Here is a 15,271-nt window from a genome sequence, read left to right on the forward strand (position 1 = left end):
GAGCCAATATTCACTCAATTAATAACCTACACTGCTTTTATGTTTGTTTTCTTCCAGTCTCTCTAGGCACTCAGGAGTAATCTGTATGTACCTGTATTCTAGGGTTGAAAGTTGTATATTTTAATGTACCATTTCTCTAGGTAGAAAACTAGCACCACACTGTAAAATCAGAAATGCACACCAAGTGTAGTTTTTAATGTAAAAATTAGATGGTGTACTTGGTGTCTCATTTGCATATAAGTTTGTGTATTTTGCCTTTGTGATTTTGACCTCTGTCAAGTAAATATCCAGTCATGTGCATGGTAATAAAACACAGATTATGTATGAACCAAGGATTTTTTTTAAAGAATGATCACAACTCTTTCCTCTTCAAGTAAACCCTCAGAAGCAAAACCTCAGATCCTACAGTGAAAGAGGAGAGAACACTCTGGTTTAGGTGAATTTCAGTTTCTATAGAGAAAAAGGTTTCATTCAAGAAAGTCTCAACAGTTAGCAGTATCTCATTATATTTTAATCAGGTTCCTATGAAAATATCCAAACTAAATATTAAAATTAATGTAATGCAATCTATTTTTAATTAAAATAAATGTTCCTAATTCTTCTTCAAAGAAAGTAGGGCACCACCATTCAATCCCATGTACATGATTCCTGAAGGCCACAGTGGCAGGCCTGAGACTAGATGAAGAGAGAGAGGTACGGAAAGCAATTTTACCCAAGGTTTCTATGTTCCAAAATTCTGAAGCTCTGAAATCTTGTAGGTATTCTAGACAATACCTAGAGCAACAGGAACACTAGATCATAGATAAGAGATAAGACCTCACCTTGATCATGACTCCATAGGATGATGGCACATCAGACACCAGCCGGCCCAAACCCAGGGAGCGTGGGGACTGAGGGACACACATGGAGCCATGAGAGACACATGCAACCAAGGACCACGCAAGGAAACCGTCAGGGAAGTGACTCCCTGGGCCCTCCTGGCAGCCCCACCCTTGTTTTCTAACAGGTGACAGTTGGCTGTGCCATGGAGGGGAACTAAGGCTATCCTGACTGTGTCTTCTCCAGCCCAAAGAGGAGCAGCTGACTGGCCAGGTGTGGCCAAGAGGCCAGGGTCCTGTGCAGAGGACAAGGGGAAGAGTGTAGAGGCAGGAGAAAGGGCAGGAAGGGAGCTACCAAGGCAACAGGAAATGCACACGTGGCCACCTTGTGAGGGTAGAAAATGGACTCAGCAGGGAAGAGGGGCCAGGACCCCTGCAAATGAACAGGATGATGTGTCAACACAGAGCTACAAAGTGTGTGTTACTCTTTCTTGTCAACATTCAACAAAACAATTGTAACACACATATAAATATGATGTAATATAAGGACACAATTTGAAAGAAAAATAAAGGGTCCATTAAAAATACTCATTCATACTGTGGTACCAGACTAAAAACTCAAGTTTAAAACCCTTTCGATTGCCTAAGAGCACCTGTGGGAACAAAGGCAACTCTTTGGATCCAGGGTCCCTGGGGAAGGCAGCAGAAGGCCATGGGGGACTCCCCAGTTCAGCCCCAGGGAGGCCCAGGCAGGAGCAGAATCCAGCTCCCTCAGCGCTAATTCTCTATCAGAAGTCCTCATAGCTCTTCCATATATTCTGACACAATTCTCAGGCCAGCCAATGAGCCCAGATGTAGAAAGACCTTGCACAACACCAAAGAGTTAAAAATAAAGATCCCAGGGACCCAGGAGTGGAAATTGGTAGTGCCCTGCCTGATTCTGCAGGCAAGAGTCGTCTTGAACTTTAATAGTAAACAGTGCCAGCAAAGACACTAAAGAAAGGCCTCCTAATCTGTCATGATATAAAAACTCAAGGCAAAGGGAGCCAGAGTATGGCATGACTCACCCCGACAGTGGTCTTTCGAAATACGAAATTGCTCCCCATAAACCAATTCCCATTACTGAAGCACACTCTGTAAATAGCCAACATGCTGGGTAAACCTTAATCAATAAACAAACAAAAGCAGAATACGGCACTATTGCCTTAAGTAGACATTAAACATTTAAAACTAATTTCAGAGATGGTTATGAGACTCCGTAAGCACACTGGGAAACATGCTGCCTGACGGGTCACTATTTCTTCCCCGTTTATTGGAACAGACATTTAGGCAAATGACAAGGACATAAGTGTGAACAGGGCATAGGTAATGGGTGGGGGGTGTTTCGGCAGCCACTGCACAGTCAAGGATAAATATTCCAGAACACGCAGACAGGGGAACAACCTTGCAAACACAGCAAGCTGTTAGGCGTGTTGAGCAATGAACTCTTCTAGACAGGACGAGCCTACGGTGGCAAATATTTCACAGAGGCTGGGGAAAAAGGATCCAGGCAGCATCTTCTGCCTGGCCAGGTACATGGAAGCAAGACGTTGACAAACTGTGCTCAGCGCATTAAGAGGTCAATGCAGCGCCGTCCACCTCATTAGCAGGCTCCGGGGCAGAATGCCCCTGGTGCATAACACTAAATCATGACATTTTTAAATGCATGTGGAAACCAAGACCTTAAAGTCAAAACCCTCCAGTTCTTCGGTTTGGTCTTCCTTATCAGTGTTTCGGCCTACTCTCTCAAGTTTTCATGTAAACGGTGGCCACCTACTGAGCAGTAACATAAGCTATTTCCAGGACTGTCTGGGCTTCCACCATTCAAAGGAAACTTCTGGTGTCTTTTCATCAACAGTTTTATCCTTCCTTCAGAGAAGCGCTTCCTTCCTAGAACCCTCAGACTCTTGGTCTATGGCTGCCTTCTCCTCCACCAAGACAGAAGGACTCAGAGTTTCCCTCCCTCTACCCACTAACAGCTGCATCCTGAGTGCCCTGGCCTCTCCCCTGGGGGTGGAGTCTGCCTCTTATAGATAACCCCTCACCTGTTCCCAGCATCCTCGCCCCTCCCACTGCTCAGAGACTTTGCCTACTCCATTCTCTCTTCCACTCTCTCTCTTCAGCCCCTTCCTTCATCTGGCTCTTTGTCATCGCCAATGAAGGATGATTTAAAAATGCTTTTTCTAAAAGCTGTTTCTTGCTCTCATGTCCCTGCCTGGCTGAGATAATACTTCTCTCCCTTTGTGTCTAATTTTTTTTCTTTTTTTTTAACCTTCCGTTTATCCACAACCGTCAAGTTTCTTCTTGCTAGCACCACCTGAAACCTACTCTAATAAATATTATATTTGGGGTGGGAGTGTGTCCCCACAGAAGTTAATTCCAGGTTCCTGTGAATGGGGCATTTCTTGGAAATAGTGCCTTTGTAGATAAATCATTTGAGATGAGATTGTTTGAGAGGTGACCTTGTAAGAGAAGACAAAAAGACTCAGACATACAGGGAGAACACAGAGCCACAGACCAGGCGATCGGATGATGCTCCTACAAGCCAAGGAAAGCCAAGGGTGGCTAACAACTACAAGGAGCTAGGAGGAAGGTTCTTCCCCAGAGCCTACAGAGAGAGCAAGGCCCTCCCAACACCTTGATTTTGGATCACTAACTTCCAAAACTGTGAGAGAGAACATTGCTTTTGTTTCAAGCCAATCATCTTTGGTAATTTGTTGCAGTAACCATAGAACGAGAACACTCCATTACTGGCAGAATTTCTGGAAGGGCACCTAAGGGTCCCAGTTTCAGGCATAGAGGATTTTCAGTGTTACAACCTGGAAAGTCTCAGCCAACCAGCACAGATGTGCCACTCTGCCTTCTCTGGAACACTGCATCAGTGGGTAATCTGATGGCCTCCTCCCTCTTGGAAAGCTCTCCTTCCCTGGTTCCAAAGTGCTGCTCTCAACTAGGCAATTCCTTCCAAAGTCACAAAGGAAGGCAGCCTTTTCATTCCAAAATTACCACATCCCTCACATCTGCCTCTCTCATGGATTCTGTATGGAGTCAAGGTGCATGAATGTGCATATCACACTCAGAGCTCCTCCTACCCTCAGTGCTGCACCCATTAAACCACCCACACCCTGTTCCAGGTTCTAGCCTCCACTCACTCTCGACATTTCTGCTACCCTACACTGGCCTCAGCTCCTCATCCTGCTCCCTATGATCCAGCCATAGCCTAGAAATGGGCTCTTCTTTCTCTGCTACCATTTTGCCATCCAGCAAATAAAGCATGGCCTTTTCAAGATGCCTCACAATGCCACACACCATTAAGTCCCCACTAACCACATGAGCCTCTTCCATTTTACTTCCTCCCCCATAACTTCAGCCAAGGAGCCATGACTCGGTACAGGATGCCTGCTGGGACCTGCAAGCTGCCTTCCTGAACTACGGGGCTTATCACTTGCCCCTTTCCTCTCCCTGGAGTACCTCTCCCCTCGTGATTCCATAGACACCATAACATTCCTGGAAACCCTCCTGAGCCCCTCCTGCAACCCGAGCTACTGCTCCCTAGCTACTTCCTCCCTAGCTCCCTGCACCCAGTGCAGACACCTGACCGAAGGTCATGCAGTGGCTCTTTTTACTCACACTCCTAATAACAGTCTGACATTTTTTTTTATGGGACTTTGCCTCTATCACCTCAAAACTCAGCACAGACCTGTTCCTTAACAGACACCCAATGAATGTTTATTGACTATTCCCTCAAAATTAAAAACATGCAAATTAAAAATACAATGAGATACCTGTTTTAATCAATTTTTCCCCACTGTGAACCAAAGAAGGGACAAGAACAATTTTAGAGAAGGAAAAGTTTATCTGGGGGCTCACAGTTCCAGAGGTCTCAGTCCGTAGGTGGCCAGTCCCATTGCTCTGTGCCCAAGAAGCTGCAGAACAGCATGGGGGAGGAAAGCAGCTCAGAGCCTGGCCACCAGGAGGCAGAGAGAGAGCTCCACTCACCAGGGACAAAATATAGCCCCCAAAGGCACACCTCAATGACCGCCCCTCCAGCCACACCCGACCTGCCTACAGTTACTGGGCAGTTAATCCCTTTCAGGGGATTAATGCACTGATTCATCTAAGGCCTTTATAACCCAATGATTTCACCATAAACTTTCTTGCATTATCTCACACATGAGCTTTTGGGGGACATCGTATATCTAAACCATAACAATGCCACTTATGAATCATAGGTCTGACCCAAATCCCAAAGTCTGACCTCACACTCCACAAGGAAGACAGCAGCAGACTGGATCCTAACATGCAGGGCGGGGAGAACACAAGGTGGGGCAAGCTTCATGAGAGGGAAGGGGGCGACCTCTGCAAAGCTCTACACAATCACCCAGAGACCCTGGAACCTCTTCCCACAGTACCCTGCTTCTGCATGAAGAAATGCTTGTGGGGAGCACTGCTCACCAAAACAACACCAGTGCTGGCACATGGCAGGAAACAACCTAAGCATCACTGAGTAGGGAAGATCAGGGCTCACCATGGTGGACAGCGGCATGGCCACAAACAGAAGGGTATCAATTCCTGTGTGCTACCAGGGCATGGTAAACAGCAGGCATCGCTGTGTCCAAAATGCTCCCTAGGAATAACTGCTGCCTTTTATCTGAGAGATTTGAATACATGTTTATTCATAATGCTGTATATACTGCTTTGTTTATATTACAAAGGAAGTATAAATCATAAAGTGTAACTAAAGGAAAAGAAAACAGGGAGCAAAGATAGAGCCCTCCAAACACTCACATTTCATTAATTTACCTTGAAACTACATAGTAATTTAATGTCATGAAGGATTTTTAAACATCAAAAGCAAAATTCAACAAAAGAAAGTAACTGACTTAGGACTACTGGTGTAGCTACACAGAAGGAAATTATTTCAAATGATTTTAAAGAGATAATTAAGTCTCCTAGATTTCCCCAATGAACTATACATCCTGAGGACCAAGAAGAGAAAATATCTTAAAGGCTTTTCAATAACCAAAAGCAACTAGAGTGGCTTTGAGCTCCTATTCTGAAATGAGAGGGCGTGTTCTGTGGAAAGGGTAGAGGGATAATCATGGGGCCTGCCCACTTGGGATTCCCTGCAAGGGTGAAAAACAAGAGGAGAAGGGAGAAATGGAAGAGGCTAAGAAAGGACCTAGAGTCCTGGAGTCGAATTGGAAGTATCAGAAGGAGCTTATGGTAATTGCATTTTGGAAAACGCCTTTCCTTAGCACTGTCCACTAAAAGCCTAGCTGTGGGTACTCCTCATGCTCCCAGCAGCCAGAAATGAGTGACTTCAAAGACAGCGTGGATGCTGTCAGAAGAATTCAGGTCCCAATCTCAGGAGGATTCACTGGGATGAAAGGCCACCATCTAACAACAACAAACAAACAAATAAAAAACAGCAAAAGAGACTCAAGAAATATACTAACAAGTTGAAATTAATGGACTTATGTTGATCCTGATTTTATTTAAAAAAAAAAAAAAAAAAGGAAGAAACAGAAATCAGCAATCAGGACTTCTTTAGCCCTCAAGACCTTTCAAGATCCCTAGATATCTGATGATTATACCCAATTACTTTTGTTTGGTGATTTTTTTTTTTGGGGGGGGAATGTTATTATAAAGTCCTTATCTTTAATGGTTTTAAACTGAAATATGATGAATAAAAATTATAAGAATTGTTAAACTAGCATAAAAGTAATTTGATGAGTGTAGATGGAGCATGGGGGGTGGTTTAAATAAAAACAAAACAAAAAAACATGAGCCATGAATTGGTAAGTGTGGGGCTGGGTTTTCCTTAGACCATTCTCCCTACTTTCATATATATTTGAAATTTATGGTATAAAGTTTAAGAAGTAACAAAATACAAAGCTATTTTGAATGAATCAGTAAAATATAGTATCTGACTTAGGCTGACGAGGTAAGTGTAAGAGCCCTGCATACAGGGCAAAGACTGATTTTTTTTTCATCCTAAATGCTTCAAGTGTTTGGGATAAAAAGACCCTCACTAAATTCAAATGAGTTTAAGAATTAATGAGTGGTTTTACAGACCAATTCACTAGCCCTAGATTTCCATGGAGATAACTTGAGGCTGGAAATCAGTTTTGCTCTGGCAATGTTAGAGGCAAGGGGTGAGTTTTACAGTAACTTTTTAAGGTTTTTTTGGGAAATGCAAACAATCAGTCTTTTTTGTTTTAGTTGGTTTTGCTGTACTTTTTATAGGTTACACTTTCATCCTCTGGCTCCCAGGAGACCTGCAGCATCTGTAAATGAAGGCAGCCTCAAGTAATAGAGGAGTTTGCTACCCATGGTAGAAATTTCTTCTGGGATCCTTCACTAAGTAGTGATCAGTTTCTGGCTATGGAATTCTTGCAATGGAGGAATTTTATTGTTGCCTTTATCTTAAACAATGTCCAAATCAAGACCCACGGGGCAGTAGAGCAATAGTTACTCTATCATCCTCTGTCAGTGAAATGGAATCCACATTTTGCCAGTCACTTCTCAGGTGGGGCATGCTTACCTTTGTAGGAAATGACAGGGTGCTCAGCTCTCTCGCACTGGGCAGCATCCTGCGCCTCCGGCTGCACAAGTCTGCACATACCCAAGCTTGAGAACAGCCATGCAATGGCGCAGGCACCCTTCATGGTGGGCAGGGGGTCTTTGACGCTAGGTGCTTGCCTTCTATGAAGTTCGTGCCTCCCTCATGTGTGAAAGGTGCCTGGAACACAGAGGAGAACAACTGGTGAATGTGATTTCAGGTTTTCTTAACTTTAAGTTTATGATTTGTGGAGACAAGAGGCCCTAGATACCTCAGGCAGAGTCTGTTCCTCGGTGATATTTCAGATTGTGTATGTGTGTGTGTGTGTGTGTGTATGCAGACTTCTCTCTAATTTCATGCGATAACCCAAGTTTTAAGCTCCACTGAGTACCACAGTCACTTCCAAGCACTGCCAATTGAACAGTTGTGACCATCACTGGATTTACCTTGGAAATTTGTCACCACTCCCTTGGGCAAACTTAAAGCTCTATGTGGAAACCTTAAAAATTCTTGCTCATTCCTTTTTTTTTAATATTCAAACATTCTATTTAATAACCTTACAACCATTATTCTTCACAAATAACCTGATTAAGATTACCCTACCCAAAACACTCATAATGCCATATTTGATACATATATCCTTTAATAGATGATCTGCCTAGAAATATTCTGGCTAGAGATGGAATCTTAAACACAATCTAAACTGAGAACCTACTGGGTCAAATGAAGGTATTACATTGGGGTTGAGAGCATTTAAAAATTCTTGGCAGTTTAAACGATTAACAAGCTTCAAAATAAGAAACGCTCATAACACAGAACAGTCACGCTACCTGGAGTGTTACAGGAGTTAAGGAAGAGTACTCCTGCTATTTAGAGAGGTAAAGGACAGGTCCATGGAGCAGATCATATGTGAGTATAATCCTGAAGGATGAAGAGGATTTCCAAAAGTCCATTCCATGCCAAGGAAGGGAGTCAAAGGCACACTGGAGAGGACAGAAGGAGGATGCAGTGCCTTTGGAATGTTGCACGGGGCTCATCCAGACCAGGGAGTACAAAGGGAGCAGAGGAGGAGCTTCAGGAGCAGGTTCAGGTTTGGAAAGCAAACTACATTAGCTGCGAAGTCTTCATTCATAGAGGACAAGCTACCACAGGGTATTAGTGCTGGAACCCACCTAGATGAGATCATCCTCACTGCAGTGGACTTAGGAAACTGCTTCAGGGAGAGTACAGAGGCGCAGAGGTGAATTGGAAGCTACTGCAGTTGTTCAGAAAATAAATAAATGCAGCTGTGCCTTCAGGTGTTGTCAATGTGAATAAAAAGTTAAGACACAGAGCAGATGATAGACGTGGTGGTAAAAGCAAGAAGAGCAAATTAAAGATGGACACATACTCTGACTTCCCTCCCACCCAGAGGCAGTCTAGGCTCCCTCCACTGAATGGGGTGTTTCTATGATGGCTTTGCTCAATGTCTGAGCACAACAGAAGTGGTGGGGTGCTAATTTCCAAACTCAGGTTGGCGGTTTCTACTTCCTGTCTCTTGAAGCGCCTCCTCTGGAGGACTAAGACACCATGCCAGAAGTCCTGTGACCCTGAGACTGCCATGCCTGAGACACCACAGGTGATCTGGTTGGCAAGTCCCACTGACCCAGTTATCCCTGCCAAGTCACCAAATATATTAGTCAAACTGAAGCTCACCAGATGACTTTAGTAAATACCACAAGATTAAGAATCATCCAAGCAAACCCTGCTAGTATGGTTTAGATGTCCCCCAAAAGTTTGTGTCTGAGACAATGCAAGAAGTTTCAGGATAAATGATTGGGTTGTGAGAGTCTTGATGCAATGAGTGAATCAATCCCCTGATGGGGATTAACTGAATGGTAACAGAATTGCTAAGGCATGGCTGGAGGAGGTGGGAATTGGGGCGTGACTTTAGGGTATATACTTATATCTGGCAAGTGGAGTCTCTGCTTCCTCGTTAATATGTAAGCTGCATCTCTCTGCCACACTCTTCTGCCATGAGCCTCAAGGAATGGAGCCTGCTGTCTATGGATTGAGACCTCTGAAATCATGAACCCCTAAATAAACTCTTCCTCCTCTACAAGTGTTCTGGTCAGATCTTTTAGCCACAGTGGCAAAAAAAAAAAAAAAGACTAAAACACCTGCCTAATTCCTGACTCCAAAAATGTAAAATATAGTAAAATGGCCATGGTTCTAATCTGCCACATTTCAGAAACCTACAGCAGAGAGGCATAGATGGATATGGACTCAAACTGAATAATGTAAGAGTCTCTGAGGACAACACTGCCATTCATTTAAATATGATGATGCACAGAAAGATTTTGTTTAGAAGAAAATATCATTTAGTCTTGCACATGTTGGGTTTAAGATGCTGTAGGAATATTTAGGGAAATGCAGTAAAGTGCTGAAATCCAGATTGGGTGCTCTGAGAGAAACAATTCCGAGATAACGGGCCACATTTAGCATGGTTGAAATCATAAATTTGGTTGACGCTCACCAAAGAGGAAGCATGGGGTGGGGTAGAGTGCTTTGTGTAAGAGGAAGCGATCACAAAAGTGACCACACAAAGATGACAAAAGAGAACAGACAGGCGAACAAGGAAGGGTGGCACCATGAAGGTCAAGTGAGATTGGAGCAGGGAAGTAACAGGTTTAAAACAAGGGTATATGTCACCAGCATCACAAGAGGCAGAGCAAAGGTCACTGGCCTCAGCCAATGGAGTCAGTGTTCAGCTTGAAGGAAAGAGACTCGGCAGGACAAGACCCAGAATCCTTACAACACGAACTCAAGGAAGGAACAGGCAGAGGGATGTGGAATAGAGCATGAGTGTCTCCCTTAGTTGTTGGTGACAGAGAACATGAAGTCAAGTCATCTCTAAAAGGTAAAAGTTAGGAAAGGTAAAAGTTTTAGGATAGCAAAGACGAAATGGAGTGGTTTGAATGTCCCCTCCCCAACCCATGCTGGACTTGAACTTCTAACACAGCAGCATGAGGAGCTGGGGTTTCAAAAGGTGTGGGAAGTGACAATGGAAGGGTCAAAGGGCAGAGGGGCGGAGCATGGAGTTCAGTGGTGGGGCTCATGTTTACCATGTACAAGGCCCTGGGTTCAATCACCAGCACAAAATAAATGAAAAAATAAATAAATAACAAAAAGAATAAAAATTTTACTGAATTTCATGTAAACATCAACAAAAATGACAAGATCTGAAGGTCCAGATGGGTTTAGAGTCCCAATTCATTCACTTTTTATTGAGTGTTAACTATATACACAGCTCTCTATGCATGTTTAAGTCACAGGGTAAATAGAAAAAGACCTGAAGAAAGTAAGGGACTCGAGAATGCTCCCATTGACAACCGCATTCAACTATTAGAGTTGTGCAAAGAAGCAAACCAACAACCAGCCGCAAAGCAAAACCAAGCCATGAGCTGGGCTTCTGCAGGAACCAGACCCACTGAGAAGGAGAGCAGGAAAGGCAAGCAGAGGGAGTGGAGCCAGAGCCCAGATAAAAGGCTTGGGTAAAAGCACCTGCATAAGAACAGTTTTCTCTTGGCTGTAAAATAAAAAGAAAGATTTTCACTCTTGTTATGCTCTGCAAAATCGAAGGCCACTCTGGAACTGCCACCCAGAGGTAGAGGCATGATGCCACCCATCTTTCCTTATCCTCCCAACTTAAGGCTTAAGATATGAAATTTCATTAAATGATTCATGTTAAGATAGCTATGCTTTAAACATAATTCATTTCTACTAAAGACCAAGGAGGTTCGGGGTACCCAGAGCAACCCAGCTGAGAGGCAGCAGGAGTCTTATCACAGCCCCAGGTTAAAACAAGCGAGCGATGGCAATGATGAAGCGGGAGCAGGAGCAAGCCTCAGTAGGCCCGTGTGACCACCTCTGTGGAAGTGGGGGCCACTGCTTGCTCCCATGCCTGGCACCCACAGAAGGTCACTAACACATGGGCTCCCACCAAGAGGCACTGCACACCCAGGGGGATTGGAACCCTGCCCGTCTCGACCTCCCAGGCTGAGCTAAAATCAATAACAGGCTAGAGAAAATCCTTTTTTCTTTCCCACAATTTTTCAGTGTGCCAGGTCTAAGCCAAGAGAAAATACTCTTCTGTCAAAGATGGTGTTAGTCATATTTCCATTACTGTGAAAAAGTACCCGAGATAATCAACTGAAAAGGGAGAAAGTTTGTCTTGGCTCATGGGTTCAGAGACTCCAGTCCACGGCCACTTGGCTCCATTATGTGGGCCTGAGGCACCTGTGACATGATGGTAGGACCACGTGGCAAAAGAGGTCGATTCACCTCATGACAGCCAAGAGACGGAAGGGGACAGAATCCCAATTTCTCCCCCAAGGACACACTCCAGTAACCTAACTTCCTTCTACAACATCCCACCTCTTCAACATCCCACCAGCTTCCCGTCATGCCAGGCCTTCCATCCCTAGGCCTTGGGGGACACTCAAGGTCCAAATTGCAGGAACTATGGTATGAGCTACAGACAACTTCTTGCAATGACCACCTTCCTTTGTGCTGTGACTTGCATTTGGACTGCCTCCCAAAAGATCATGTGTGGAAGGTTTCAACCTCAATGCAGCAACACAGGTGGGGCTTTGGGGAAGTGACTGGATGGTGAGGACTCTGATCTTAGAGTGGATTAATCCACTGATACCTGAATGGACCACTGGGAGGTGGTAGACTGTAGGCAGGAAGCAGGTCCCGAGGTGGTGCCCTAGGAGACCATTTCTTATCCCTGATCCTCCCTGTCTGCCCACCCCCTCTGCTTCCCAGCTGCCTCGTCTCCACCACACCCTTCCACCATGATGTTCTGCCTAACCCCAGGCCCAAAGCAATGGAGGCAGAGAGGCATGAAATGGAACCTCTGAAACTCTAATCCAAAATAAACCTTTCCTCCTCTAAGTTGTTTTTTCAGGTATTTTGGTCACAGAGTCAGAAAAAGTGACTAACACGTTTTGTTTAGAATAAGGTACCCACCCTATCCAAGGACAAGCCCTTACATCTTGGCCTCCTGAATGAAGGAGAGAGAAAAAGATAACAACAATTGCCTGAAACTTTCCCTCCTCAGGCTTTGGAAAGTGATGAAGAGGGAACTGCCATGTCAAAAAAAGAAAAAATAAACAGCTAAAATGGAGCACAGGGTGTGACGGTGACGCGATGAAATTACACGTTTGCCATGGTGAACTCGGGGAGGCACACATCTAATGAGAACAGGTCATTTTTAGAGGTTTATAATTTTCAGATTATAACACGTTACATTTTGTTTTGTTTCCTAAAATAAAAGTGTTGTGAACTATCATCATGGTCAGGTGGCAGGAAGCCTTCCTGCAGAGACCTGGGCTTTCCTGGGCACCAACCAGCAAGGCCACCTCCTGGGCAGGCTTGGCTTGGCCTAGGCTCCGCTCTGGGGGCAGCTCCCTGCACCTGCAGCTCACCTTCCCCAGGGGCATGAGCTTTTCCCTGGGGGGGGGAGGGTTCATACCAGGAACTGGGAGCTCAGTCTCAGCACGGTTGACGCCAGCAGGATAATCTTAGCTCTGGGGCTGTTCTGTGCAGGTAGAGGCATCCCGGGCTTAATGATGCCATGAGCACTCCACTGCTTTTTTGCCAGCTAAAAAGGTCTCCAGACATTGCCAAATTACCCCTTATTGGGAACCTCTGGTTTATATGTATCAACATATCTGTGTCTCTTTGAAAATTAAGCTATCATCACTTTCAAAGATTATTCAAAATATGCTTATATAAATCACCCAACTGAATTGCTATTGAGTTGTTTCAGCAAAATTTTCAAGTCTAGTTAATTATAACTATTTGCTGCACTTGAGAAATTTATCAAAAAATAAATTTCAGTAAGTCTTCCTAATGCCATCCTACCATCTCTGGAAAATTAAGAATATATTAGGTGAGTTAATATAAATAATCTTGTTGGCATGAAGATTTGTTACAGATGGCCAATTTGGACTACAAAATCCAAGCATTTCTGTAGCATCTACATCAAAATCCCTGAAGGCTTCCTTTGAGTTGCCTGATATGGGAGGATCGCTCTACAAGCTTGATCTAATTAAGCAGAACTCTATATATAATGTTTGTGCAATAAATAACATTTCCCTTCTACACCCACACTGCAATTGAATAGGCTTTGGGGACAGAAAATAACTGCTCCTTTAAGAAAATAAAAATGCTGTCAGGTAAAAAAAAAAAATCCAAAGAATGAAAGCTCACACAAGGAGCTTTTCTTAGGGAACAGTGTCCAACCAGTTATTAATAAAAGGACTTCTTTTCAGGTGAGCTGATCTGCTTGAGAGCCACATGGTAAAGTCAGATGTGGCTGGATCTGCTGGCACAATTCAGAGAGGCACAAAGCCCTGCTTGGTCCAGCATCTGCACGATGGCATCGGGACTCATTACTGAGAAGACAAGGAAGTCAGATGGTGAAGTGGCCCACGACTCCAGGAACCCTGCCCCACGCCTGCCCCAAGTGGAACAACCTTAGTACCTTAGTGCTGAAGTCAGTGAGGGAGGCCATGAATGCACGTGGGCCTCTTAGTTATGAAAAGTTACAGGTTATTGTCACCCAAGAAACCCAAAGGGCCAGGAATTGCAGATGAAGATGGACAGCTCTGGAAACATCTGATTTGCCTTCAATCGTTCCATCTCTTGGCCTTATGCCAGAAGATCAGATGAAATGCTCACCCAGAAACTAGGTCCCCGCTCACACTGAGGGCGGCAGAACTACTGAAGAATCCTTCTCCCATCCACACAGACCTCCCAATCCATTCTCTGCACACCTGGTGCCATTAGATCCAGGATCTGCAGTGCAATTGTCAGCTGCTGTCAGGCAAATAGCCTGCACTATTCCAAAGACCTCAGATTCCTTCCCTGCTTTCCAAATAAAATACTGTGCCCTTTCACCAAAACCCCACTCCTGCTAACTGCATCCCCACATGCACACTGCAGAGCCTCCCTTCAGCCCTTGCAGCCTAGCCAGGTGCCTCAGAGGAAGCCTTGCACACTCCTTTGCACATCTGCTGATGCTGTGAGCCCTCCTCCACCCAGGCCACTCATGGTTCAGACCTTTGCCAACTCCACTCACTATCAGCTGCACTCTCCAGCACAGGAAGGCAGCTCCTTCCCAGAAACCCGAAATAACAACTCCACTCTGCCACATCACCACATCCTCATCAGAGTGGCCAGGTGTGGTCACATAACCTTTTGTGTTTCTAAGTGTTGATTTCTCCTTGTACTGGAAGCAACTATGTTGAGCACATGGTTGTACTGCCAAGTTCATGTGTTCCAACATGCTGAACGGGCACACGACTGAATCAGAACCAACACAGCCACATCCTAGTTAGCGTTCCTCATCACCCTGCCCTTGCCACTGTGCAGGCCCCATTGTGAAGTGGCTTAGTCCCTTGGTACAGATGAAACACAAAATGAGTCAATGCCTCCCAGAACTAGGGAAGTAAAAGCAGAGGTCAAAATCATCGAGTCCTTCCCACTTTGTAACTTAGAAAGCTAAGGCTTAGATGATCAAGTGGAGATTAAGCAGCATATGAAAGATCAGGTGGGAGTGGAAGGCCATGTCAGCATGGGTCCTACTGCCCCCTGGCTCTTGGTATTGCACAACTTGGCCTCATGCAGAAGCTTGTGAAACCACACATGACAACCTCAAGATCAGACGGCCTGAGTCAGCCCCAGGAAAATACCCACCCATGCCTCCTGAGTAAACACTAAGAGATGAACCCAAGGGCAGGCAGCTAGAAGCACTGTCCCAGGGGGTTTCTGTAATGATGCCGTTGTGGGTACAGCACTC

The 15,271-nt window shown here is 44.8% G+C and overlaps 1 protein-coding gene across 6 annotated transcripts in view; it reads right to left on the reverse strand.

Annotated features, from left to right (window-relative positions):
- Positions 1–15,271, reverse strand: part of Sema5a (semaphorin 5A) — a 447,885-nt gene that overhangs the window by 274,732 nt on the left and 157,882 nt on the right. For all 6 annotated transcript variants that reach the window (XM_048813988.1, XM_048813984.1, XM_048813985.1 and 3 more), the window contains one exon: positions 7,405–7,602. In XM_048813988.1, the coding sequence (XP_048669945.1) occupies positions 7,405–7,528 (124 nt within the window). In that variant the 5' untranslated portion in view covers positions 7,529–7,602. The remainder of the gene's footprint in view (positions 1–7,404; positions 7,603–15,271) is intronic.

This window comes from Marmota marmota, unplaced genomic scaffold, assembly GCF_001458135.2.
Source record: "Marmota marmota marmota unplaced genomic scaffold, marMar, whole genome shotgun sequence".
Taxonomy (NCBI): Eukaryota; Metazoa; Chordata; class Mammalia; order Rodentia; family Sciuridae; genus Marmota; species Marmota marmota.